We start from the raw sequence: 25,879 nt of genomic DNA, 5'->3' as shown, positions 1-25,879 counted from the left end.
CCCCACTTCCTGTGTGGAACAATGGCCCGGAGGCAGGCCCATGCAGCCGCTGACCTGCCACTGACCTGCCACAGGACACTAAGCAAGCCCTGGGATCACCAGACCATACTCTCTACAAATCAAATGAAAGCTGGGGCCCTTTCCCCAGAAAAATGCTCACACTCAAAATCAAGTGGACAGTTTTAGGGAGTTCGGGGGCCTTCTGCAGGCTGCTCACACACCTTAGACCAGACAACCAGGGACAGCCACGTGCTAAGGGCCCTCAGCTCAGAGCTTCAGGCAAGAGGCTGCCGGGACTCCATCCAGATCTCAGATCCCTGGTTCTGAAATCCTCAGCTTTCCAGGACTTGGGAGGATGAGCAAGCAGCAAGAGGGCCTGTTTTCCGGGTCTAACCCCCACCCCCACTCCATGTCCATGAACCCCAGCCGTGATAGCTGTTGCAGGTCCTCCTGACCGCCCCCCCAGCCTGTGCCCACAAGCCTCAGCCCTGGTACCTGCTGCAGGCCCTCCTGACCCCCCACCCCGCAGCCTGTGCCCACGAGCCCCGGCCGTAGTACCTGCTACAGGCCCTCCTGACCACCCCCCCAACCCCCATGACCATGGGCCCCAGCCCTGGTACCTGCTGCAGGCCCTCCCAACCACCCCCCACCCAGCCTGTGTCCACAAGCCCTGGCCCTGGTACCCGCTGCAGGTCCTCTCAACCCCCAACCCCACAGCCTGCACCCACAAGCCACAGTACCTGCTGCAGGCCCTCCTTACCACCCCCCAGCCTGTGCCCACGACCCCTGGTCCTGGTACCTGCTGCAGGCCCTCCTGCAGCTCCCGCAGCGATGCCATCAGCCGCTGGTTCTCAGCACGCAGCTCAGAGACGAGGTCCATGTTGTCCGGCTCCTTCTCCTTCTCCTTCTCCTTCTCTTCTGCCCCAGGAGGCGATCCTCTGGCCCTTCGCAGCAGTGCACACTCTTCCTCCAGCCGACTCACCTTGAGCTTGAGCTGATCCACCTGGAGCCCAAGACATGGGTCAGCCCAGAGGGGGACACATTGGGAGCCACAGGTCACAGGGGTGGGAAGTCCTGCTCCCTCACTCCTGGATGCCTTCCAGATTCCCAGAGAAGCCGAAGCAGGGGTCCTCCCCAGACTTGTCTATGAAAACAGGAGAGGCTGGGCAGATATAAAACAAACAGGGCTGAGGAAGAAGCAGTGGGCAGTAAGGCCAAGGACACCGCCCCCCAGGGGAATCCACTCTAAGAACTTGTGGGTGGACGTGCTGCATCACAACATGCTGTCTGTCCCGCAGTTCTGACACTGACTCCCGTCAATTTAGCCCAGTATCCTCATGGCAGAAAAGGAGGAGGGTCACATCCAGAAGAAAGGCGGCCAGGCACAGTGGCTCACGCCTGTAATCCCACCAGCCTGACCAACATGGTGAAACCCCGTCTCTACTAAAAATAAAAAAATTAGCCGGGCTTGGTGGCACATGCCTATAGTCCCAGCTACTAGGGAGGTTGAGGCACAAGAATCGTTTGAACCCAGAAGGTGGAGGTTGCAGTGAGCCAAGATTACACCACTACACTCCAGCCTGGACAACAGAGCAAGACTCTGTCTCAAAAAAAAAAAAAAAAAAAAGCATACGGGAAACCAGGCCAGGTGCAGTGCTCACACCTGTAATCCTAACACTTCAGGAGGCCGAGGTGGGCAGATCGACACTAGCCTAGTTAACACAGTGAGACCTCGTCTCGACAAAAAAAATTTAAAACATTAGTTGGGTGTGGTGGTGCACGCCTATTATCCCAGCTACTCTGGAGGCTGAAGCAGGAGAATCACTTGAGCTTTGGGAGGTTGAGGCTGCAGTGAACCATGATCGTGCTACTGCACTCCAGCCTGGGCAACAGAGCGAGACCCTGTCTCAAAAAAAAAAAGAGAAAAGAAAAAGAAAGAAGGAGGGAGGAGGAGAAGGGAGGAGGAAGAGGGAGGGGAAGGAGGGAGGAAGAGGGGAAGGAGGGAGGAGGAGGGGAAGGAGGGAGGAGGAGGGGAAGGAGGGAGAAGGAGAAGGAGGAGGGGGAAGTAGGGGAGAGGAGGCTGGAGGAGGAGGAGGAGGAAAGAAGGAAGAAGGAAGAAAGAAGAAAGAAGAAGGAGAAAAAAAACAAAAAACAAAAACAGGGTCAGACTCCAGCTCCGTCTCTAGCTCAGTGTGACCCTGGACAAGTCATGGTCCCTCTCTGTGCCTCAATCTTCTCATCTGTACCTGGGGTGTGAGGGGAGAGGAGAGGACAATGGTTTTAAGAGTTGAGGGTCTCATCCAGCCCAGGAACCAGACGCTCCCCCTACAAGCCAACATCTCACCTCAACATACTCTCAGTGAACAGACTTAGTCCGGTCTACCCTGAAAGGAATTCCTAAGAGAGCCTCTACTCCAGAAGATTTGGCTTTTGCTTCATCCTCCCTCAAGAGCTCCATGTCCAGGGTTCAAGTTTCAATTTTGCTACTTCTGGGCTCTGTCATCCTGAGCAAGTCACTTACCTCCTCTGGGCCTCAGTTTCCTCATCAGTAAAATGGGCCCAGTCGATCTCCTGGCCTCATCATTTGCCTTCCAAAGGTGTTGCAAGAATTAAACAAGACAGCGAGTGGGCAGAGGCCTCTAAACTGTGAAAGGCAGGCTACGGAGCTGCCACAGTGTGACCGTGGCTGTCTTCACAGCATTAAATAAAATCCCATGCCCCTAATCGATCACCAGTTCGGAGTGTGCAGCCAGAAGTTGGCCCGGTGTGGTGAGTGGGCAGCTGTGGGGTGACCACCAAGCTGGGAGCAGACGTGCATGGTCAGTTTGCTGGACTATGAGTGCACTCAGCCAGCTGTGACGCATGTGGGGTCTGAGGTGGCCAGACAGTGACAAGAGTGGCAGCAGGTGGCAGGCTATAAAATGAAGTCATTGTTGGGAAAAGGTCACAATGACTTCTGGTGCCATACTCAGGCATGCAATATTTGGTGCCCCAGGAGTCCCCTGGCCTCTCTTGGAAAATGACTTGCTTAGTCCCCCAGCCTTGAGAGGTTAGAATGGCACCCCCACCACACACACACACACACACACACACACACACACACACACACGGGTCTGGAGGCTGGGTCAGGCAATTCCACAAATTAACAGTCCACTCCTCCTCCTCCTCCGCAAGAGACTCAAAAAGAAATTCATGACTCCCACATTCCTTTCCACTCACAAAACATGCTTTGTGAATAGCCAGAGAAAGACAGCTCGTTACAAGGACAACTGTGGTCACACCCTCTCAGCAAACCGCAGCCACACACCAGGCCCTCCTGCCTGACCCCTGGCCGGCCGGCTTCCCTGATGAGCTCAGAGGACAGGACACCTGGGAGTCTCCGACGAGCAACAGGAAATACGGATGCATTTAATCCCGGTGCACAAACACACTGAGCACAAAATTATAGCGTTCGTTCCTTCAGTTTATGTTGCTTAGAAATAACCGCTCATTAAATTTGCACCTCATAAAACAGGGTATTAAATCCCAGCCGCCACACACCTGTACATGGGAGGTGACGACAGAAGCTGCCAAGCCAGGCACGATCAGGTGCTCTGTTCAGATCCATCTGCAACACCTTTGTTAATTTTGGAGCAGAAAAGCTCTAAACATAAATTATACATTAAGGCAAACTTATAGTAGCTAAGTTTAATTTCACTTCCTTTTTTTTTTTTTTTTTTCAGATGGAGTCTCGCTCTGTTGCCCAAGTTGGAGTGCAGTGGCTCAATCTCGGCTCACTGCAAACTCCACCTCCCGGGTTCAAGCGATTCTCCTGCCTCAGCCTCCCGAGTCCCTGAAACTACAGGTGCGTGCCACAATGCCTGGCTAATTGTTTGCATTTTTAGTGGAGACGGGGTTTCACCATGTTAGCCAGAATGGTCTTGCTCTCCTGACCTCATGATCCACCCGCCTCAGCCTCCCAAAATGCTGGGATTACAGGCATGAGCCACTGCGCCCGGCCAATTTCACTGCTTAGGCCCCTAAAATAGGAAAAAGCAGTCACTCTGCCTAGAGGTAGATGACCTGCAGACTACAGAGGCACCTCCAACCATCTCTTTTCCATCCCCCTCCCCTGTCGCAGCAGCCCCCAGATGGCCACACACACAGGACATCTCCTGATCCCATCACACCCAACCCAAAGATGGGACAAGCCACGCGGGCTGCAGCCTCTCCCAGAGCCCCCAGTCCGCAGCCCTCACGCCGTCCTCTCTGAGCAGCAGATTATTTCTTCCGAGAAAACTTTACAGCAAGCCCATGTCTGTTTCAGAAAAAAGGGGAAGCTCTCTGGGTAAAGAAAGGGGAGCACTCCCACCTGCCAGCCACTACCCCTCAAGCAGCGCTGAGAGCCAACTCAGAAATCCTTCAATCCGGCCAAACACAGTGGCTCACACCTGTAATCCCAGCACTTTGGGAGGCCAAGGCGGGCAGATCACCTGAGGTCAGGAGTTTGAGACCAGCCTGGCTAACATGGTGATACCCCATCTCTACTAAAAATAAAAAAAAAAAAAAAAAAAATTAGCCAGGCATGGTGGCACACGCCTGTAATCCCAGCTACTCGGGAGGCTAAAGCAGAAGAATTGCTTGAACCTGGGAGGCGGAGGTTGCAGTGAGCAAAGATCTCGCCACTGCATTCAAGCCTGGGTAACAGACCAAGACACCATCTCAAAAAAAAAAAAAAAATCCTTCAATCCCGAGACATTGGGAAAGTGCTCTAACCAACTTCTCTGTGCCTCAGTTTCCTCCTCTAGAAATGGGGAAGATGGTGTCCACCCCAGCGTAGGGTGGCTGGAAAATTAAAGGGGTCTATGCATGGCAAGCACTTAGGATGGTACCTATAAAGCACAAGGGTGTTTTATAATTGTCACATCATCTTTATCTGTGATGAGGATGAGGAAACTGAGGCACAGAAAGGAAAGCCTTCCCCATGCCACATGATTTTTCGCAGTAGAGCAGGCCTGGGACCTGTGTCCCTGTCCCTGCCCACCACTCCTCAGAAAGCCTCCATCTCATGCCACACACCAACCAGGCCCTCAAACGATGGCCTCAAGGTCATCTCACAACCTGAAACCAGCCCCCTTCATCCTCAAGCAGGACCAGCGGCCTGGACCCTTCAACTGGTGGCCTCAACACCCCCATGAGGGCTCAACCTCCCCAGGATATCGACCCACCTGGCATGCACAAACCGAGGACTGGCACACCGGTGCACCCACATCTACAGCTTCATGGCCACCTGCAACGCTGTAGCCACAGCCCAAGGCTCCTGGGGTAGGGAGGCTTCAAACTCCACGGTCAGAACCCACTGTGGAGCCTTGAGCAACATGGCTGGGGAAAGCCTCCTGCGTGCCATGCGGCTGGCACTGCTAAGCCCTTGACGTGGATGAGCTCATTAAATCCTTGGAACAATGCCCTGCGGCAGTCAAATACCAGTATTATCCCCCTGCTGAGTCCCAGTCGGAAACCAAGAAAGTGAGATACAGCAGGAGGCACGACCTCACTTGCTGCTGGAGGGAGTCGGGTGAGACTTCCCCACACAGGGGGCAGGCGGAACAGCAGCATGGGAAGCGGGCTGGCACTGGAGCCAGCCAGACCCGGTTCAAACCCAGGCTGTGCAGCTTCCTGGCTCTGTGACCTTGAGCAAGTCCTTTCACTAATCTGAATCTCAGAGTCTGTATTTGCAAATGAGGACTTGGCGTATGGTGCTTTGGGGAGGATTAGAAGACACAATGTTTATAACCTGCGTGGCTCTTGATAATATCAACAATGGCTATTGACACAAGCTGTGAGCAGTGTGCTAGGGACTGTACATGTTTGAAACTCTGTGTCTTAAATGGAAACTCACCTGGCCGGGTATGGTCTCTCACGCCTATAATCCCAGCACTTTGGGAGGCCCAGACGGGCGGATCACCTGAGGTCAGGAGTTTGAGACCAGCCAGGTCAACTTGGTGAAACCCCATCTCTACTAAAAATACAAAAATTAGCTGGGTGTGGTGGCACATGCCTGTAATCCCAGGTACCCGGGAAGCTGAGGCAGGAGAATGGCTGGAACCCTGGAGGCAGAGGCTGCAGGGAGCCGAGATCACACCACTGCACTCCAGCCTGGGCAACAAGGGTGAGACTCCGTCTCACTAAAAAAAAAAAAACTCACTGAATCCTCATAGCCCAACGTTTCCCAGCCCCGGCCCTACCGACATTTTAGGCTGGGTAATTCTTTGTTGGGGACTGTCCTGTGCCCTGTAGGACTTTTGACAGCATCCCTGACACCAGATGCCAATAAATTCCCACTAATTGTGACAACCAGAAATGTCTCCCAGACGTGGCCAAATGTTTCTAGGGGGTCAAAATCACCCCCCATTGAGAATTACAGTCATAACCCAATGAAGTAGGTACACCCAGCACTAAAAGGACTTATCCATGTCAAAGAGCCAGCAATGGTTGCTCTGGGACGCAGGCTGGCTGGCTACTATATTGCAAAAGCTGCCCCTTCCCTTGCCTCCCTGACTCATCTCCCCAGGGCCTACCGCCAGCTGCAGGTCACGGCTGCGAAGTACAGCCGAGTTCTTCTCCTCACTGAGCTGTGCCAGGCGCATGGCGATCATGTAGTTCTCATCTTTGAGCCGCAGCAGCTCCAGGCTGCTCGCCTCCCAGTCCTCCCGCAGCCGCTGACAGCGCTCCTGAGCCTGCTGCTGGTCCCGCAGCCGCTGCTCCAGTCCTGCCCGCTCCTCCTCAAGCACCCGGCCCCGGGCCTGCAGTTGCTGCTCCCGCTGCAGCTGGCTCTTGCGAGCTTCCCGCAGCCGTCGCACCTCTGTCATCAAGAATTGGGTCAGGCCCTCAGGCCCCTCCTCATCTGCCAGGACAGAACAGGGGACAGAATAGGCAGCTCAGGCAAGTAAAATCCAGGAGATAGTAGACTGTGTCAAAAAACTCAAAACAGAAAAACACTAGAGGGAAATTCTGGAATATATTTGTAGAATTTGGGAGCAGGGGAGGTCTTCCTAAACAACACACAAAATCCAGGAGTTGTAAGAGAAAAAAGATGGACAAATCCATATAAAAATGTTTACACCGGCCGAGCGCAGTGGCTCATGCCTGTAATCCCAGCACTTTGGGAGGCCAAGGCAGACGGATCACGAGGTCAGGAGATAGATATCATCCTGGCGAACACGGTGAAACCCTGTCTCTACTAAAAATACAAAAAAATTAGCTGGGTGCGGTGGCGGGTGCCTGTAGTCCCAGCTTCTCGGGAGGCTGAGGCAGGAGAATGGCATGAACCCGGGAGGCGGCGGAGCTTGCAGTGAGCCAAGATCACGCCACTGCACTCCAGCCTGGGCAACAGAGTGAGACTCCATCTCAAAAAAAAAAAAAAAAAGTTTAAACTTCTGAAAAATGAAAGATGTAACAAAGTTAATAAGCAACAGAGTGGGAGAAAATATAACAAAAACTCAGAGCCATAATATATAAAGAGCTCCTACAAATCAATAAGAAAAGATCAACGACCAAATAAAAATATGGACAAAAACTATCAATAGGCAAGTCCCAAAATAAAAATGGCTAATAAATACAAGAAAATATGCACCAACCTACCAACAATAATTACAGTAGCTACTAATATTTGTTAACTTAATTCTTTGTGCTAGATACATCTTATTTAATCTTTATGACAACACTATAAGGTAGGTACTATTATTGTGCCCATTTCAAAAACAGGAAAACTGAAGCACAGAGCAGTTATTTACCCAAGGTTTAATAAATAGTAACCTGGGAACTGTATCACTCAATGAAATATAAACTTAAAACAGTAACATTATTTTTTACATATCAGAATGGCAAAAATATTTAAACATGATCCCCAGGATTCAAATGGGCACTTACACACTCCTGGTAGGAGGTATGTTGATTTAACAGTTAAAATACACAGATTCTTTGAGAAATTATTCTCAGAACCTCTTCGCCTGAGACGCATTTGCACAAAGACACACATACAAAGATGTTCCCAGCATCGTTGTAATAATACAAAAATGGAAACCTAGGTATCCATTCAACTGGAAATGGGTTAAATGAATTATGTCCTAACTTCACTAATGAATAGTATGCAGTCACTTAAAACAAGTGTATGTAATAGACATGAAAGAATCAATAAAATCAGTTGTTCTAAAAAAAAAAAAAGCAAAATACACATGTAGGCGTGTGTGTGTGTTTTATATTTAAAAAATTTGGGCCGGGCGCGGTGGCTCAAGCCTGTAATCCCAGCACTTTGGGAGGCCGAGACGGGCGGATCACGAGGTCGGGAGATCGAGACCATCCTGGCTAACACGGTGAAACCCCGTCTCTACTAAAAATATACAAAAAACTAGCCCGAGGCTGAGGTGGCCCGGGCGCCTGTAGTCCCAACTGCCCGGGAGGCAGGCAGAAGAATGGCGTAAACCGGAATGCGGAGCTTGCAGTGAGCTGAGATCCAGCCCACTGCACTCCAACCTGGGCAGCAGAGCAAGACTCTGTCTCAAAAAAAAATTCAGCTGGGCGCCCAGTGGCTCCAAGCCTGTAAACCCAGCACTTTGGGAGGCAGAGGCAGCTTGGATGCAGATCAGGAGATCAAGACCATCCCTGGCCAACATGAGTGGAAACCCATCTCTGTTAAACATACAAAATTAGCGGGGCATGGTGGCTCATGCCTGTAATCCCAGCTACTCAGGAGGCTGAGGCAGGAGAATTGCTTGAACCTGGGAGGCGGAGGTTGCAGTGAGCCGAGATCACACCACAGCACTCCAGCCTGGTGACAGAGCGAGACTCTGTCTCACAAAAAAAAAAAAAAAAAAAAAAAAATTCAAAGTCACCTGAAGCCTCTGTATTTTTTACATAAAAAAAACTGTACATCTGCGTATGTCAGACATATGTCTGAAAACAGCATCAGGGAGAAAGAGCCATCTTAAGCATGTGGCTCCGAACTTGGAATAACAGCACTAGCATCCAGCCCCACCCTCAGCCTACCGTGGGGCCCTGCGCAAGCCCCTACAGCCGCTCCATGCCTCAGTTTCCCTTACTGTTCAACAGGCATAGTGGAGTGCCTCCCTAATAGGGATGGGGGAAGGAGCCTGTGCACTGGAGGCCGAGGTGCCAGCATCCACCGCAGGTCCACTCACCGAGGATCATGGAGCACCGCTGGGCAGGTTCCTGGCCCGTGAGCAGCGTGAAGTGTTCGGGATAGTAGAACTCCAGGGCTTCCAGGAAGGCCTCATAGCCCCTCTTGCCACGGCAGCGCAAGATGTCCATCAGGCGCCCTGGAGAGTAGTGGGGGGATGCAACCAGGGTCCAGGGGAGGGCCTCCCCAGGTGCCTGGTTGCTTCTGCCCCCACCATGCTCCAGGCCCACGTTCCCCAAATTTTTGAGCCAGTGACACACACAGGGGCCTGTCCCAACACATCAGGGAAGAGAAGAGAGCCAGTCTGCCATAGCCAGGGGAGCACACTCCCTCATGACTCCTGGGCTCCCAGAGCTCCCCAGCACCCCCAACAGACACAGATGCGGGCCGCAAATGCAGCCTGCCTTTTCAGCGGCACAGAGAAGCCCCTCTATCCCCAGAAGCAAAGAAAATACTTCTCCCATTGGCCATGCCTGAAATTCCACCATTAAGACCATTCCATCATGCCTTTGTGAGCTCTGGTTCAAAGGCACACCCTGTGGGAGAGGGTCGCGGACCCTCGTAAAGCTGAGATGGGTCTTGACACTTGAAAAATGACTGCCCCAGGAGTGTGTGGCACACAGAGGAGGGGACAGACAGAACTCAGACATCAAAGAGCGCAGGAAAGGTGCCAAGTCTGCCAGCTGTGACCGGCAGGTCCCAGGCCCAGCCGGCCCTGGCAGCCACATCCAACCCTCTGCTCTAATGTGGACCCAGGAAGTGGGAGAGAACCCCGAGACAAAACTCTGACGCCGGTGTGTGCAACGCGGACCACCAGGGCGCAGTGGTTGTTAGGGAGGAGGCAGGCTGGTGGGCATACCCAGCCGGCCCACTTTACGGATGCAGAGACCGAGCCTCAGGGCAGCAGAGCCCTAGCTTCGCGCTCCACGGCTCTGGGCGCTGCGCCAAGGGCATGGCCGGCCCGGGTAGTGACCCACTCGGGCCTCGCGGCTCACCGGTGCGGTTGACGCGGCACGGGAAGCGGTAGGTACTCAGCACCTCCTCCTCGTCCTGCTCGTCGATGACCCGGCACTGGCGCAGATACGGCGTGAGCTTGGCCGGGTTCAGGGCGCGAGCCAGCCGGTGCCGGACGCCCTCGATCCGCTCCCACAGCGCGTCCTCCTCCGCCTCAGACCCCGAGCCGGCCCCGGCCTCCTCCTCAGCCTCCCCCGCCTCCGCCTGGCCCGGCATGGCCGTGTCCTCGGGGTCTGCGGGCAAGAGGCGCACGGGGGTCGACCAGGGCGCCCTGGGGCTGGGTGTGCGGCCGAGCCCACCCGGGGGCGTCGTCCGCAGGACCTGCCGTCGGGGACGCGCCCCGAGTTCCCCGCGACTCACCTCGCACGCTACAGCCGCCTCGGGCTCCCCGGTCCGCGCTCGGGCGGCGGCTCCGCAGGCGCAGGGGGGCGGTGCCCGCGGTGCCCCCGGCTCCGCCCCCGTCCCCGCCGCCGCCCAGGCTGCCCGGGCCTCCCCACATCGCCGCCAGCCCCGGGCCGCGCGTCCGGCCCCCGGTCACCCCGCGCGTCCGTCCGCACGCCCTCCCTCCCGGCCGTCCGGCCGCGCCTCCCCCTGCTTCCTGTTTCCCGCCGGCTCTCCCAGCCCGGCTCGGCGGGGTCCTGGCCGCCCGCCCACACCTGCCCGGCCTCTGGGCGGGGCGGGGGCGGGCACGCGCGCTCACACCCCCAGCGCGCCGCGACACACCTTCCCCGGGCCACGCGCATCGCCTCCCTACGCCCACAGCGCGCCCGCCCGCGCGGGGCTAGCCGCTCACTCCCGGCGCAGCCAGCGGGCACACAACCTGGGCTTGCCCTTCCCGGGTCCCCACATACACTGCAGGCTTCGGAGCTTCCCTGGAGCGCAGGACAGCCCAGCTGGGGGCAGCAAAGGGCAGAAGTCATGGGCGCCTTTTGCAAGATGGGGGGTCTGAACCTGCAGGGCGGCGCTACCAACTTCCCTCCTATGCAAACCCCCGTGGCACTTGGGGACCAGGGACCCCACAATTCTCAAAGGGTGTTCCTCCAGATGTTGGTCCTAGAGATGCTGGGGGCGGGCTGTGGCTAGCCATCCATACTCCTGCTCCCGCCTGGGAGGCCCATTGTCGCTTGCCATGGTAGTGACTGAGTCTACACGGTATCTGCTGGTGCATGCGATACAGTCTCGCTATGCATTAGAAGCTTCCAGGTACCTGAGCCAGGGAGGAACAGAGGAGGCACAACCGGTACAGGAAAGAGGTGTGAGCTCCCCAAACCCCTTCCACAACTTCTGAATTAGATGCCGTGGACATATGTATTACTTATCCAAAGAATTAAGGTTTCAATCAATAAAGGCTCTGAAAAGCCCTGCTTAAATTAAGGCGGGGGGCGGTGACCCATGCCTGTAATCCCAGCACTTTGGGAGACTGAGGCAGGTGGATCATCTGAGGTCAGGAGTTCGAGACCAGCCTGACCAATATGGCAAAACCCCATCTCTACTAAAAATACAAAAATTAGCTGGGCGTGGTGGTGTGCGTCTGTAATCCCAGCTACTCTGAAGGCTGCGGCACGAGAACCGCTTGAACCCAGGAGACGGAGGTTGCAGTGATATTGTGCCGCAGCACTCCAGCAGCCTGGGCAACAGAGTGAGACTCCCCTCAAAAAAAAAAAAAAAGAAAGAAAGAAAAAGGCCCAGCAGTAAAGAAACAGATTTAACTTTATGTATCCTGGTGTCCTTTTCCAAACTTAATTAACCACAGCCTCTTTTTGGTTTGGATTTGTTGTACACATGTTTCTGCTTTGGGTGTTACCCGTTTACATGCAGAAGAAATGCTTTGGGAGAACTGAATTCTAGTGTAAATTCCTCAATTAACAGAGGAGGAAGCAGAGTTCAGAGAGGGCAAGGAACTTGCCCAAATTCACACAGCGAAGCCACAGTGGGAATAGGCCGGAGCCTAGCCCCTGGCCTTTCTCCTCTCCAAGCCCTGAGTCCAGGCACACACCAGGCCTCCCTTTCAGTACGTCCTTTCCCTCTTTGTGGCCTTGGTTGCCCTCCCACGCAGAGTGGCAGCTCCTCCCACCAGCAGCCCTGCTCCTTGTGAGTATCCTTGTGAGTATTTTTAACTTGGCCAGCAGAGCGGGATGGACGCCTTGGAAAATGAGGCTATGGTTAATTATTTTTTCATCAAGAAGCCTAAGCAGGGCCCAAAGATAAGGCACAGAAGCCAAGAGGTCTCTGCAGATAAGTGGACAGAGAAGTGAGGGCGCACTGGGTCCGAACAGGCAGGTAGCTGGGTACTCTGAGCTCCCCTGGTGCCCGGCATTCCAGGGGGAACGACAGTGTTCCTGTGGGCACCACACTCCCACATTCACATGTACAATTATACAGGCATGCACACACACCATCACATATACATGCACACATACACACTCGCTCACTGCAGGCATCAAGCCAGGCAGGAGGCAGACAGGGGCGTACCCACTTCCCCACAAACATCTGAGCCTCCTCATCTTTCCCTGGGTGTCCATAGCACCGAGTGTGCTAGTGTGTGATTAGGTACCACGTCCATTATTGTCCTCTTGTGGATTCTGCTACATTCATCTGCTCTCTATAGCTATGCCAGGAAGGCGGGCAGGGACTACAGCAGGAACACAGAGAATCTAGACTTTGTACCAGGGGCCCTGGATTCTATCATGGGCTCACCACTATGAGTATTGTTCTTCTTTGAGTCTCCATTTCCCTGTCTGCAAAAGGCAGGCGGTGAGTAGTCCCAGCCACACCTACAAAGGCAGACAGTCCAGGAGCAGAGAGTGCCCTGGAGACCAACATTCAGCCTTAGCTGCATGTACTGAGACAAATTCCTCCCCCTCTCAACTTCTACGTCTGAAAAATGGACAATAGTCTCCCATGTGCAGGGACTGCCTCTGAGTTGCAGTCGCTCCGTATGTGAAATGGGGACAGGAATGTCAGTCCTCTTCCCAACTCATCAAAAGGCATGCCTCCATGTTTCAAACAGGTCCATGTCCTACCACCTGTAGCCCCATTGGTCCAAGCCACACACGCCCCCACAAACTCCCACCCACAGGGTTCTGGGCTATGGTATGTTCTCCACTCTACAGCCTTAATGATGTTTGTTTGGTTTGGGAGGTTTTTCTGAGACAAAGTCTGGCGCTGTCACCCAGCCTAGAGTACAGTGGCCCAATCGTAGCTTACTGCAGCCTTGAACTCCTGGGCTCAAGCAATCCTTCTGCCTCAGGCTCCCATATAGCTGGGACTACACATATGCATCACCATGCCCGGCTACCTTTTTGTACTCTTGGTAGAGAAGGGTTTTGCCACGTTGCCTAAGCTGGAAAGAATGATGGTTCTAAAAACAGAACAGGCTTTTATCTGGCTTAAAACCTCTTAATGGTTTCCACCAAACTGGAATAAAATGCAAACTGCCCCCAGACCCTGCTGGCTCCCCCGCCTCCCACTTCCCACTGCCCCACTCACTCATCAGCCTCATTCTGTTCCTGGAACCTGCCAGCTTTTTCCGCGTCAAGGCCCTTGTCCAGCCTGTTGCTTCTGCTGGGACTGCTTGTCCCTCCACTCTTGGTATGGAGGGTTCCTTCTAGCTTTTCAGGTCTCAGATCAAATTTCCCCTCCCTTGATTCAGGAGCCCTCCCCCCACCCCCGGCAGGGAGTTCCATACACCCCATCCAAGCCATTTCGTGCTACTTGGGGGCCAAAGGACAGCTTCCCCTTCTCCCTCTAAAGGTTTGCCGGAAATGCGCTGACAATAGGCAGATAAGTAGAAGGAAAAAAGCATAAAAAATGTATTTAACATGCATAGCACAGGGGAGTCATAGGAGAATGATTACCCAATAATCCACTGAGGTCCAGACGTTTATATCTGCTTCTTCACTGGGGAAGGGGAGACGGGCTTTTGGAGTGAATGTTAGGAGGCATTAATTGGCCTGGGAGGCAGACATTATCTTACAGATGATTTTCTTTGGAAATTGAATGGGACCAAAGAAGAAACACTCGTTTGGGACAAAGTTTGTCTGGACTCTAGACGTGATGTTTAGTTTTCTCTTCCTCTGTGATATGAATTTTAATCTCCCGTTAATGAGATTTCAGGGAAGGGATCGAAAGCAATCGTGCTCCTCTTCGGGAGTCCAGTTTCTAGTAGATAAGGGAACTTTAGAGAACAGCCTCCTCCTGTGCTTTGAGAGAAACAGAGGATTGACAGACAGGATGGGGGAAAGGTGGGCAGAGAGACCTTGAGGCTGCATCTTTATTCGGCCTGTCAAAGCGCCATATTTGGCAGGTATTGCTTTCTGAGCCCCGACAGCCATTTCCTCTCTATCTGACATTTTCTTGGTGCTTGCTTTGCTGCACCAGAAAAATGTCAGCAACCTGTGTGTTGCCTACTTCCATCCCAAGAAACAGCTGTCCTTGGCTAGCAGGAGTGAGCTAGAATGTTCCAAGAGTGGTGAGAATGAGGAGTGCAACAGGGGAAGAGAGGAGGTTGAAGGAGGATTGGAAGGGGGGCAGACAGAGCAAAGGCCTTGAAGGTCATTATGAGGACTTTGGCCTTCGCTTTTCTCGGTAGCAATACCCCGCTATCATTGTCTTCCCCAAATCAGCCACAGAGGCCACAGAAGCAGGGATCCACCTTTTTGTTCATTCCTTCAAGGATGCCCCTGGCCCTAGCAACCATTCCATTCCCCTTTGTCGGCCTCTGATTGCATCCAGAAATGTGGGTCTGGAGTTATCTAGTCCGTAAGTCTGGGTGCCTGGTGAACCTGTGCTCCCTGACCCAGCCCCCAACCCCATCTTGCCTCCTCTGGCCATCTCTTCACTAGGATCGGGGCCTGGACCGCATGGATCCCAGCACAGGACCTGGCACTCAGGTGTTCAGCAGGGGATGAGTGAGTGGGCTGAAGAGTGGGGTGAATTCCTGTGATGAGCTGCACTACACCACAGCCAGAACACTCATGGTTCAAATTCCAGGACAATGTGTGCTGTGATCATGGACAAGTTCCTAAACCTTTCTCTACCCCTCATCTGAGGGGCTCTGGCACAGCCTGAGCACGAGACCGATGCTAAATGCCCATCCTCAATTGAATTCGTCTGGAGATGTCACTTCTCCCCATTGCCAGTGTTGCCCTGGGGCACCTTTACATAGCAGCCTTCCCTAGGTCACATTCCTTTTTTTTTTTTTTTTTTTTTTTGAGACAGTCTTGCCCTATCGCCCAGGCTGGAGTGCAGTGGCGCGATCTCAGCTCACTGCAACCTCTGATCCCTGGGTTCAAGCTATTCTCCTGCCTCAGCCACCCTAGTAGCTGGAATTACAGGCACCTGCCACCACGCCTGGCTAATGTTTGTATATTCAGTCAAGACGGAGTTTTAGCATATTGGTCAGGCTGGTCTCAAACTCCTGACCTTGTGATCTGCCCACCTCGGCCTCCCAAAGTGCTGGGATTATAAGCATGAGCCACCGTGCCCGGCTCCCTAGGTCCTATTCTATGAGACTGGGGAGAGAAGGGGCTAGGGAGGTTATTGTGCCCAATCATAAGAGTCTAGGCTGAAAGGGTACTTAAGACCTTTATTTTATAGCCAGGCACAGTGGCTCACACCCGTAATCCCAGCACTTTGGGAGGCCAAGGTGGGCAGATCACTTAAGGTCAGGAGTTCGAGACCAGCCTGGCCAACATGGTAAAACCCCATCTCCACCAAAAATACAAAATCAGCCAGGTGTGGTGGCGGGCACCTGTAATCCCAGATACTCGGGAGGCTGAGGCAGGAGAATCGCTTGAATCCAGGAGCCAAAGGTTGCAGTGAGCCAAGATGGTGCCACTGCATTCCAGCCTGGGTAACAGAGCGAGACTCTGTCTCAAAAAAAAAAAAAACAAACACATATACAACACTATTATTTTATAATTTTATAGATATTGGGGATACTGAGGTTGCAGTGGCCCAAGTGAGCCCTGGGTTCCCCAAGGCAGAGAGAGCAGAGCACAAGGAAGTGAGATAGGAACAGCCAGAGGGATGGTGTTGGCCCTCCAGTATCAGGTGACTGCATCTGCCTGAGAACCGGGACTCCTGCAGGGGCCAGAGGAAGGGTGGCCCTGTCCCCACCTTCCCTTTCTCCCATGGCCACCTCCAGCAGCCTTGAGAGCACGAAGTAGAAATGCTGACCCACCCTCACCCCAATTCAGACCAATTATGGAGCTATGTGCCTACTGCCTGACCTTGGGCTAGGCAAGGAGCTGGGCTAGGCTGGGGATATCCAGGCATGGGGCAGGAAGCTGTGCCAAGAGGTGAGAGATGGGACTGGGGCAGGCTGGGAAAAGACGGAAAAAAGTGAAGCTGGGCTCCCCTGGCCTGGCTCCCCTCGCTGAGGCTGTGCCATCCAGCCCGGTCCCTGCCCCTCTCTGTGTCTCAGTTTGCCCCTCTGCACCACAAGGTGGTTGGAGGGAGATGCTCACCCTAGCAAGGCCCCTGCACCTGAGAGGGGCTCCCAGGGGGCCACAGGACACAGCCAAGGGCGGCCATGGGGGCTCAAGGCACCCACCAGCATCTCCATGGAGGAACACTGCCTGGGGCCCTGAATTCCAGAGAAGAGGCTGTGGAATCACTGAGGCTGACTCAGAGGAAAGGGCGGGCCAGGGGAGCTGCGGCTCTGAGTCACCCGGGCTGCGCAGGCTGGCGTGCCTTCCTCTGCCGCCCACCCAACCACAGAGCCCCAACCACGGAATCATCCTGACCTGGATTCAAATCCCAGGTCGGTGAGGTTGTCAGGTCATGACCCTTGACGGGACTGATGTGCAGAGACAATCATGGTTGTGTCTGATTAAATGAATGACTTTATGTAAAGTGCTTGGCACAAACATGGCACTCAGTGACAAGCACTTTGCTCAGTAGCAAACAGTTTTGAGCACTTTCTATGCATCCAACATATGATGTACAAGCATTTTCCAGGGTTAGCTCCTTAAATCTTCCTAATAAACCCACGAGGTAAGTCCTCCTCTTCTCCCCACTTTTCAGAAGATGGAACAGGTTTGGTGAGGTCCTACAGTGGGCACGTGTGGACCTGAAAGGGAGTTATCACTGATGTTAAGGGTGGGGTGAGGGCCTGCCCTGCCCCACCCCTCCTCACCCTGCAGTCCATATTGTGACCTTCCCCCACCTGCCAGCACAGTCCCCTGCCCAGACTCTGTGCTCAGCCCTGTTTGGTGCCCTGAGGGCCCAAATGAATGGACCAACCCAAGCACTGCTCTGAGGAAACAGGTTCATACCCAACCACTTTACGTTGCTGGCAGCGACGAGAGGAGGAAATCCTCGACTGCCCAGGGGCATCAAAAACTAAAGCAGAAGAAGAAGCAAAAGAGGAAAGGTGCTCCAGGCAGAAGGAATGGTCAGTGCGAAGGCCCAGAGCCCAGAAATCTCATGCCAGGTTCCTACAGGGATCCTCGTCCTTCGCTTGCTTTAACTTGCACCGTTTCGGTCCTGTTCGTCCTTGTTCCCATGACTCAGGCGCCCCCCACACAGGAGAGGAGGAGCTGGTGAGTGGGCGGTCCCTGCCTGGAAGGCTAGTGAATAATTATCCCACTGGGATTCACACTAGGACTGAGCCAGGTGCTGAACTCATTCCATCTCACGCTACCCCGGGGGCGAGGCCTGTGACTACCCCAGGTCCAAGCGAGGAGGCCTAGGCTCAGGTAAGGCCATGGGCAGAGCGCCCCGGTCGCACCCAGTCACCTACATCAGCCTCAACACACACTTGGGAGAATGAGCAGCCTCTGTGGCTGTGGAAACCCAAGCTGAAATCCGTACCCTGCCCCTCTTTTGTTACTGGACTTTGGGGAGTTGACACCTCCTTTCTTGGCCCCATTTTCCATCCCTGTTCAGTAGGGGCAGCCTGAATGAAAGGGACTGCAGCATGGCCGGGGGTCAGGAGCACGAACTCTGGAGCTGGACCACTTGCATTCACACCTTCTCTCTGGGCCTCAGTCTCCTCATCTGTAAAATGGGGAGGATAGGAGCACTGTCAAATGACAACACGTTTAGTTTAAAGATCTAATTGGATTTTAGGGCTGGGTGCAGTGGCTCACACCTGTAGTCCCAGCATTTTGGGAGGCTGAGGCGGGTGGATTGCTTGAGGTCAGGAGTTTGAGACCAGCCTGGCCAACAGGGTGAAACCCCGTCTCTACTAAAATACAAACATTAGCTGGGCGTGGTGGCAGGCGCCTGTAGTCCCAGCTACTCGGGAGGCTGAGGCAGGAGAATGGCATGAATCTGGGAGGCAAAGATTGCAATGAGCCGAGATGGGGCCACTGCAGTCCAGCCTGGGTGACAGAGCGAGACTCTGCCTCAAAAAAAAAAAAAAAAAACAAAAAAACAAAAAAAAAAAAAAAAAAAAAACTGTCAACTTTTTAATGAATTTGTCCACTCCCGTCTCTATAGAATGTACACCCCTGAGGGCAGAGGTGGTGTTCGCACCTCCATCGCTGCATCCCTAGATCCTAGCTCAGTACCTGGTACTCCAGAGATACAGGTAGAATCAATGAATGGATAGCATGTAGTAGGTTCCTAGTAAATCCCACACACTAAGCCTAGCTCATCAGTGCCTGGCATACAGGTGCTCTCAAGAGATATGTGTAAAATGAATTAATTATTAGTATGAATTAGGTTCCCAATGAGTGGGCTCCCAGAGTGCAGGATGGGACCCTAGTGCCTGGGGAAATACAATAATTGCCAACATTACGGCTGGGTGAGGTGGCTCATGGCTATAATCCGAGCGGTTTGAGAGGCCAAAGCAGGTAAATCACTTAAGCCCAGGAGTTTGAGACCAGCCTGGGCAACATGATGAAATCCCGTATCTACAAGAAAAATACAAAAATTAGCTGGGTGTGGTGGCACATGCCCATAGTCCCAGCTACTCAGAGGGGCTGAGGTGGAAGGATGGCCTGACCCTGGGAGGTGGAGGTTGCAGTGAGCCAAGATCGTGCCACTGCACTTGGGGTTGGGTGACACAGCAAGACCCTGTCTCAAAAAAAAATAATAATAGGCCAGGCACGGTGGCTCATGCCTGTAATCCCAGCACTTTGAGAGGCCAAGGTGGGTGGATCACCTGGGGTCAGGAGTTCGAGACCAGCCTGTCCAACACAGTGAAACCCTGTCTCCACCAAAACTACAAAAATTAGTCGGGCGTGGTGGTACATGCCTGTAATCCCAGCTAGGGATTAGGAGGCTGAGGCAGGAGAATCGCTTGAACCTGGGAGGCAGAAGTTGTAGTGAGCCAAGGTCATACCATTGCCCTCCAGCCTGGACAACAGGAGTGAAACTCTGTCTCCCACACACACACACACACTGCCAACATTATGGAATGCTTGTTATATGCTAGGGAGCATTCTGAGTGCTTTCCATAGATTAACATCTTTCTTCCCCACAACGAACCAGTGAAGCAGTCACTATTTCTATTTCTTTTTTTTTTTTTGAGACTGAGTCTCACTCTTGTCACCCAGATTGAAGTGCAGCAAGCGGATCTCTGCTTACTGCAACCTCCACCTCCTGGGGTTCAAGCTGCCTCCTGCCTCAGCCTCCTGAGTAGCTGGGATTACAGGTATGCACCACCATGCCTGGCTGATTTTTGTATTTTTAGTAGAGACAGGGTTTCACCATGTTGGCCAAGTTGGTCTCAAACTCCTGACCTCAGATAATCCACCTGCCTCGGCCTCCGAAAGTGCTGGGATTATAGGCGTGAGCCACCGCGCCTGGCTAGCAGCCACAATTTCTATCCAGATTTTATGGATGAGAAAACTGAGGCTCAGAGGCAAGGAACTTGCCCAAGGGCACCCAGCTGTGTGACCTGGAATTTGAACCTAGACACACTCTGGTTCACAAAGGTGACTTGCTTTTCAACACTGCCCGTACTGCAAGCAGGAAGGCTTCCTGGAGGAGATGGGGCAGAAGCTGGGCCTGGGAGAGTGGAACAGATTCCTACAATAGGGAACTGAGTCGCTGGGTGCAGCAGCTGGCAGGAGTGGAGCGGAGATGGCACTGGGGAATAAGGTTGGCAGGTGTTTCAGTTATCTCTTGCTGATAGGAGTCCACCCAAAAACATGACTGCATTGACTTAGCAACAACCATATACTTAACTCAGGAATCTGCAATTGGCAGGATTCAGCAGGGACAGCTCGTCTCTGCTCACATGACGTCAGTTCTCTGTGGTATCACTACCTGGCCTCTACAACATGGTGGCAGCAGGGCAGCCAGCTTCCTACATGGTGGTTTCAAAGACACGTGGCAAGAGACAGCCAGAGGAAGCCATCGCCTTTTATGATCTGGCCTTGGAAGTCAGCCAGTGTCACTTCTGTTATATTGTATTAGTCAAAATATAAGTCTGCCCAGGTTCAGGGGAAAGGGGAGGACTAGGTATAGCCTGTTTTATAGTCTGTTAGATAGTTCTGGATGCTAAGAAGTCCAAGATCAAGGAGTCAGGAGATTTGGGTCTGGTGAGGGCCCACTTTCTGTTTCATTGGTGGTACCCTCTTATTGTGTCTTCATGATGGAAGGGGTAAGGGGTCTCTCAAAGGTCTCTTTTATAAGGACACTAATCCCACTCATGAGGGCTCCACCCTCGTGATCTAATCACCTCCCCAAAGCCCCACCTCCTAATTGTTTCTTAGGTTTTTTTTGAGACGGAGTCTCGCTCTCTCGCCCAGGCTGGAGTGCAATGGCGCGATCTCTGCTCACTGCAACCTCTGCCTCCTGGGTTCAAGCAATTCTCCTGCCTCAGCCTCCCAAGTAGCTGGGATTACAGGCACCTGCCACCACGCCCAGCTAATTTTTTGTATTTTTAGTAGAGACGGTTGCATCACCTTCTCCAGGCGAGTCTCACCTCGGCCTCCCAAAGTGCTGAGATTACAGGCATGAGCCACCGCACCTGGCTGCCCTACCTCCTAATACCATCACCTTGAAGGTTAGGATTTCAACATGTGAATTTTAGGAAGAAACAGACATTCAGACCGTAGCATGATGATAAAACAGCATTTAAGTGTTATAAACCCCGCAAAAGCAAAATTAACATCAACGATAATAGTAGGAGGGGAAATAGGGAAAAAATGTAAAAGAACTTTCACCTTTTGTTACAAAGAATCAATTCATACTGATTAAATTGAAACATGTAGTTCTTTTTTAATTATTCAAAATATTCCAAATAAAAGATAAGACTGTCAGGCTGAATAAAAGTAATAAACCCCACTATATGCTACTTACAAGATACATGATTTAAATATAAGACCACAGAAGGCTGGGTGCGGTGGCTCACACCTATAATCCCAGCACTTTGGGAGGCCGAGGTGGGTGGATCATGAGGTCAGGAGTTCAAGACCAGCCTAGCCAAGATGGTGAAACCCTGTCTCTACTAAAAATACAAAAATTAGCTGGGCGTGTTGGCAGGCACCTGTAATCCCAGCTACTCAGGAAGCTGAGGCAGAGAATTGCTTGAACTTGGGAGGCAGAGGTTGCAGTGAGCCAAGATCGTGCCCCTGTACTCCAGCCTGGGAGACACAGCAAGACTCCTTCTCAAAAAAAAAAAAAAAAAAAAAGAACACAGAAAGGTTGCTGCAAATTAAAAGATAGAAAGAGAGATATCACCCAAACAATAACCACAATAAATCTGCTGTACCTGTCCCAAAGTTAAAGAGTAGAATTTAAGGTAGGAAGCATGAGCAGAAACTTCATTTCAGTTAGGAAGGTATCAGAATCCCAAATCTGTATACATCCAATAGCAGAGCTTCAAAATACAACTAAAGCCTAATGGGACTAACAGGAGAAATGGGCAAGTCTAGTCATGGAAGGAGACTTAAACACACATCTCTAAAAAACTTATGTGGATTTAACAAAGTCACGAGACATGGGGTCAATATATAAGATCAACTATATCTCTGTCTACTAGCCACAAATATAAACAAAGGTTTTTAAATGAACCCATTAAACTCCTAGCAGATAATATGGAAGAAAATCTAGATGACCTTGGGTTTGGCAATGACTTTTTCTTTTTCTTTTTCTTTTGTTGTTGTTGTTGCTGTTTTTGGTTTTGTTTTTGGAGACAGGGTCTTGCACTGTCACCCAGGCTGGAGTGCAGTGGCACAATCATGGTTCGCTGCTGCCTGGACCCTCTGGGCTCAAGCACCCTCCCACTTCGGCCTCCCGAAGCGCTGGGATTACACGCATGAGCCACCACTCCCAGCCTTATTTTTCTCTTTATTTTTTTCCTTCTGGTTTGTCACGGGCTCAGAAAGAGGGTAATGACTTTTAGATAAAACTGCAAAGCCATGATCCATAAAATAAATAATCGATGAGGCTGGACGCTGTAGCTCAGGCCTGTAATCCCAGCACTTTGGGAAGCCGAGGCGGGCAGATCACGAGGCCAGGAAATCAAGACCATGCTGGTTAACATGGTGGAACCCCGTCCCTACTAAAAATACAAAAAAAAATTAGCTGGGCGTGGTGGCGGGCGCCTGTAATCCCAGCTACTCGGGAGGCTGAGGCAGGAGAATGGCGTGAACCCGGGAGGCGGAGCTTGCAGTGAGCCAAGATCGTGCCACTGCACTCCAGCCTGGGCGACAGAGTGAGACTGTGTCTGAAAAAAAAAAAAAAGATTTAAAATCTGTGCTCTGAGAAAGACACTGTCAAGAGAATAAAAAGGTAAGAACAGGAGAAAATATTTGCAAAAGATATATCTGATAAAAGACTGCCAAAATATATGAAACTCTGAAAACTCAACAATAAGAAAATGAACAGTGGAACGTGCCTATAGTCCCAGCTACTCAGGAGGCTTAGGCAAGAGGATCACTTGGGCCCAGGAATTCAAGACCAGCCTGGGCAACATAGGGAGACCCCCATCTCAAAAAAGAAAGAAAGAAAAGAAAAGAAAAGAAAAGAAAAGAAAAGAAAAGAAGGTAGGGCACAGTGGCTCACACCTATAATCCCAGCACTTTAGGAGGCCGAGGCAGGTGGATCACCTAAGGTAGGAATTCGAGACCAGCCTGACCAATATGGTGAAACCCCATCTCTACTAAAAATACAAAAAGTAGCTGGGCATGTTGGCACATGCCTGTAATCCCAGCTACTCAGGAGGCTGAGACAGAAGAATTCCTTGAACCCAAGAGGTAAAAGTGGCAGTGAACCCAGATCATGCCACTGTCCTCCAGCCTAGGCAACAGAGTGAGACAAGAAAGAAAGAAAGAAAGAAAGAAAGAAAGAAAGAAAGAAAGAAAGAGAGAGAGAGAGAGAGAGAGAGAGAGAGAGGGAGGGAGGGAGGGAGGGAGGGAGGGAGGAAGGAAGGAAGGAAGGAAAGAAAGGAAAAGAAAGAAAGAAAGAGAGAGAGGAAGGGAAGGAAGGAAAGAGAGAAAAGAAAGCAAATGAACAACGTGATTAAAAAATGGGCAAAAGATCTGAACAGACACCTCCCCAAAGAAGATGAATAGATGGCAAATAAACACATGAGAAGATGTTCCACATCATGTGTCATTAGGGAAGTGCAAATTAAAGCAACAAAATACCAATACAAACACCTTTTAGAATGTCCAAAATCTAAAACACTGAAAACATCAAATGCTGACAAGGATGTGGAGTAACAGAAACTCTCATTCTTTGTTGGCGGGAATGCAAAATGATACAGCCACATTGGAAGACAGTTGGCAAGACAGTAAAGCTTCTCACAAAAATAAATATAGGCTGGTTGCAGTAACTCATGTCTGTAATCCCAGCAGTTTGGGAGGCCGAGGTGGGAGAATCGCTTGAGCCCAGGAGCTCAAGACCAGCTTGGGCAACCTAGTAAGACGCCATCTCTACCGGAAAAAAAGGCTTTAAAAATTAGCCAGGTGTGGTAGCATGTGCCTGTGGTCCCAGCTACTCAGGAAGCTGAGGTGAGAGGATCACCCGAGTCCAGGAGGTCAAGGCTGCAATGAACCATGATCATGCCACTGCACTGCAGCCTGGCTGACAGAGTGAGACCTTGTCTCAAAAATTAAATAAATAAAGGCCGGGCGCGGTGGCTCAAGCCTGTAATCCCAGCACTTTGGGAGGCCGAGACGGGCGGATCACGAGGTCAGGAGATCGAGACCATCCTGGCTGACACGGTGAAACCCCGTCTCTACTAAAAAATACAAAAAAACTAGCCGGGCGTGGTGGCGGGCGCCTGTAGTCCCAGCTACTCGGGAGGCTGAGGCAGGAGAATGGCATGAACCCGGGAGGCGGAGCTTGCAGTGAGCCAAGATCACGCCACTGCACTCCAGCCTGGGCAGCAGAGCGAGACTCTGTCTCAAAAAAAAAAAAAAAAATTAAATAAATTAATTAAATAAATAAATAAATAAATACACTCTTACCATACAAACCAGCAATCATTGTACTCTTTGATACTTACCCAAAAAGAGTTGAAAACTTACTTCCACACAAAACCTGCACACATATGTTTATTGAAACTTTCTTTATAATTACAAAACTTGAGAGCAACTCAGATGTCATTTGGAGGGTGAGCAGATAAACTGTGGTACGTCCAGACAGTGAAATATTATTCAGCATTCAGCCTGGGTGGCAGAGTGAGACTCCATCTCAAAAAAAAAAAAAAAAAAAAGAGTTATCAGGCCATGAAAAGACATGGAAGAACCTTAACTGCATATTGCTAAGTGAAAGAAACCAGTGTGAGTACGCTACATACTATATGATATTCTAGAAAAGGCAAAGCTATGGAGATGGCAAAAGGATCAGTGTTCGTCAGGGGCCCCGGGGAGGGAGGGGATGATTAGGTGGAGCACAGAGGATTTTTAGGACAGTGAAACTATTGACTATGATACTAGATACTATAATGGTGGATACATGTCATTATCATTTGTCAGTTCCATAGGATGTACACCAAGCATGGATGTACACCAAGCGTTTACAATGAAGCTTACTATGGGCTTTGGGTGGTAAAGATGTATCTATCCATGTACCTTCACTGATTATAGCAAATGTGCCACCCTGGTGTGTGATGTTCGTGGAGAATTCTGAGTTAGCGGGGTGGGTGTTATATGGGAAATCTCTGTACTTTCAGCTCAATTTTACTATGAACCTAAAACTGCTCTAAAAAATAAAGTAAGTCTATTTTTAAAATGAAGCCATTTATGGAAGCATCAAAAACATCAAGTTGGTAGGAATAAACCAAAGATGTGCAAGATCCGTACACTGAAAACTACAGAACGTTATTATGTATGAGTTACTAAGAAATGCAGATCCAAACCACAATTCGATACCACTTCGCACCCACTCAGATGGCTGTAATCAAAAAGGCAAACAAAACAAGTGTTCGCCAGAAGGCGGGGAAATTAGCTCCTTCACACGTTGCTGGTAGGAATGTACAATGGCACGGTCTCTTTGGGAAACGGTTTAGCAGTTCCTCAAAAAGTTAAATATAGAGTTACCATATGACCCAGCCGCTTCACTCCTAGGTATAAAATACCCAAGAGAATTGAAAATACATGCCCACACATGATGTTCATTACACATGATGTTCATAGCAGCATTATTCATAATAGAACAAAAGTGTTAACGACCCAAATGCATGGGTGAGTGGATAATAAATGTATCATTCCAGCCATAAAAAGAAATAAAGTTCTGATATGTGCTACCACATGGATGAACCTTGAAAACATTACACTA

The 25,879-nt window shown here is 51.3% G+C and overlaps 1 protein-coding gene across 1 annotated transcript in view; it reads right to left on the bottom strand.

Moving 5' to 3' along the window:
• Positions 1-10,616, bottom strand: part of CARD10 (caspase recruitment domain family member 10) — a 30,017-nt gene extending 19,401 nt beyond the window's left edge. Inside the window, exons 1-4 of the mRNA XM_021921527.2 lie at positions 10,171-10,616; positions 9,177-9,314; positions 6,558-6,883; positions 800-1,003 (exon numbers count right to left, since the gene is read on the bottom strand). Of these exons, the coding sequence (XP_021777219.1) occupies positions 800-1,003; positions 6,558-6,883; positions 9,177-9,314; positions 10,171-10,405 (903 nt within the window). The 5' untranslated portion in view covers positions 10,406-10,616. The remainder of the gene's footprint in view (positions 1-799; positions 1,004-6,557; positions 6,884-9,176; positions 9,315-10,170) is intronic.
• Between the last annotated feature and the right edge of the window lie 15,263 nt (positions 10,617-25,879).

This window comes from Papio anubis, chromosome 16 (assembly GCF_008728515.1).
Source record: "Papio anubis isolate 15944 chromosome 16, Panubis1.0, whole genome shotgun sequence".
In the NCBI taxonomy this organism is placed as follows: domain Eukaryota; kingdom Metazoa; phylum Chordata; class Mammalia; order Primates; family Cercopithecidae; genus Papio; species Papio anubis.
Note: the sequence above shows the minus strand (reverse complement) of the source record. Positions and strands in the feature narration are given on the sequence as shown.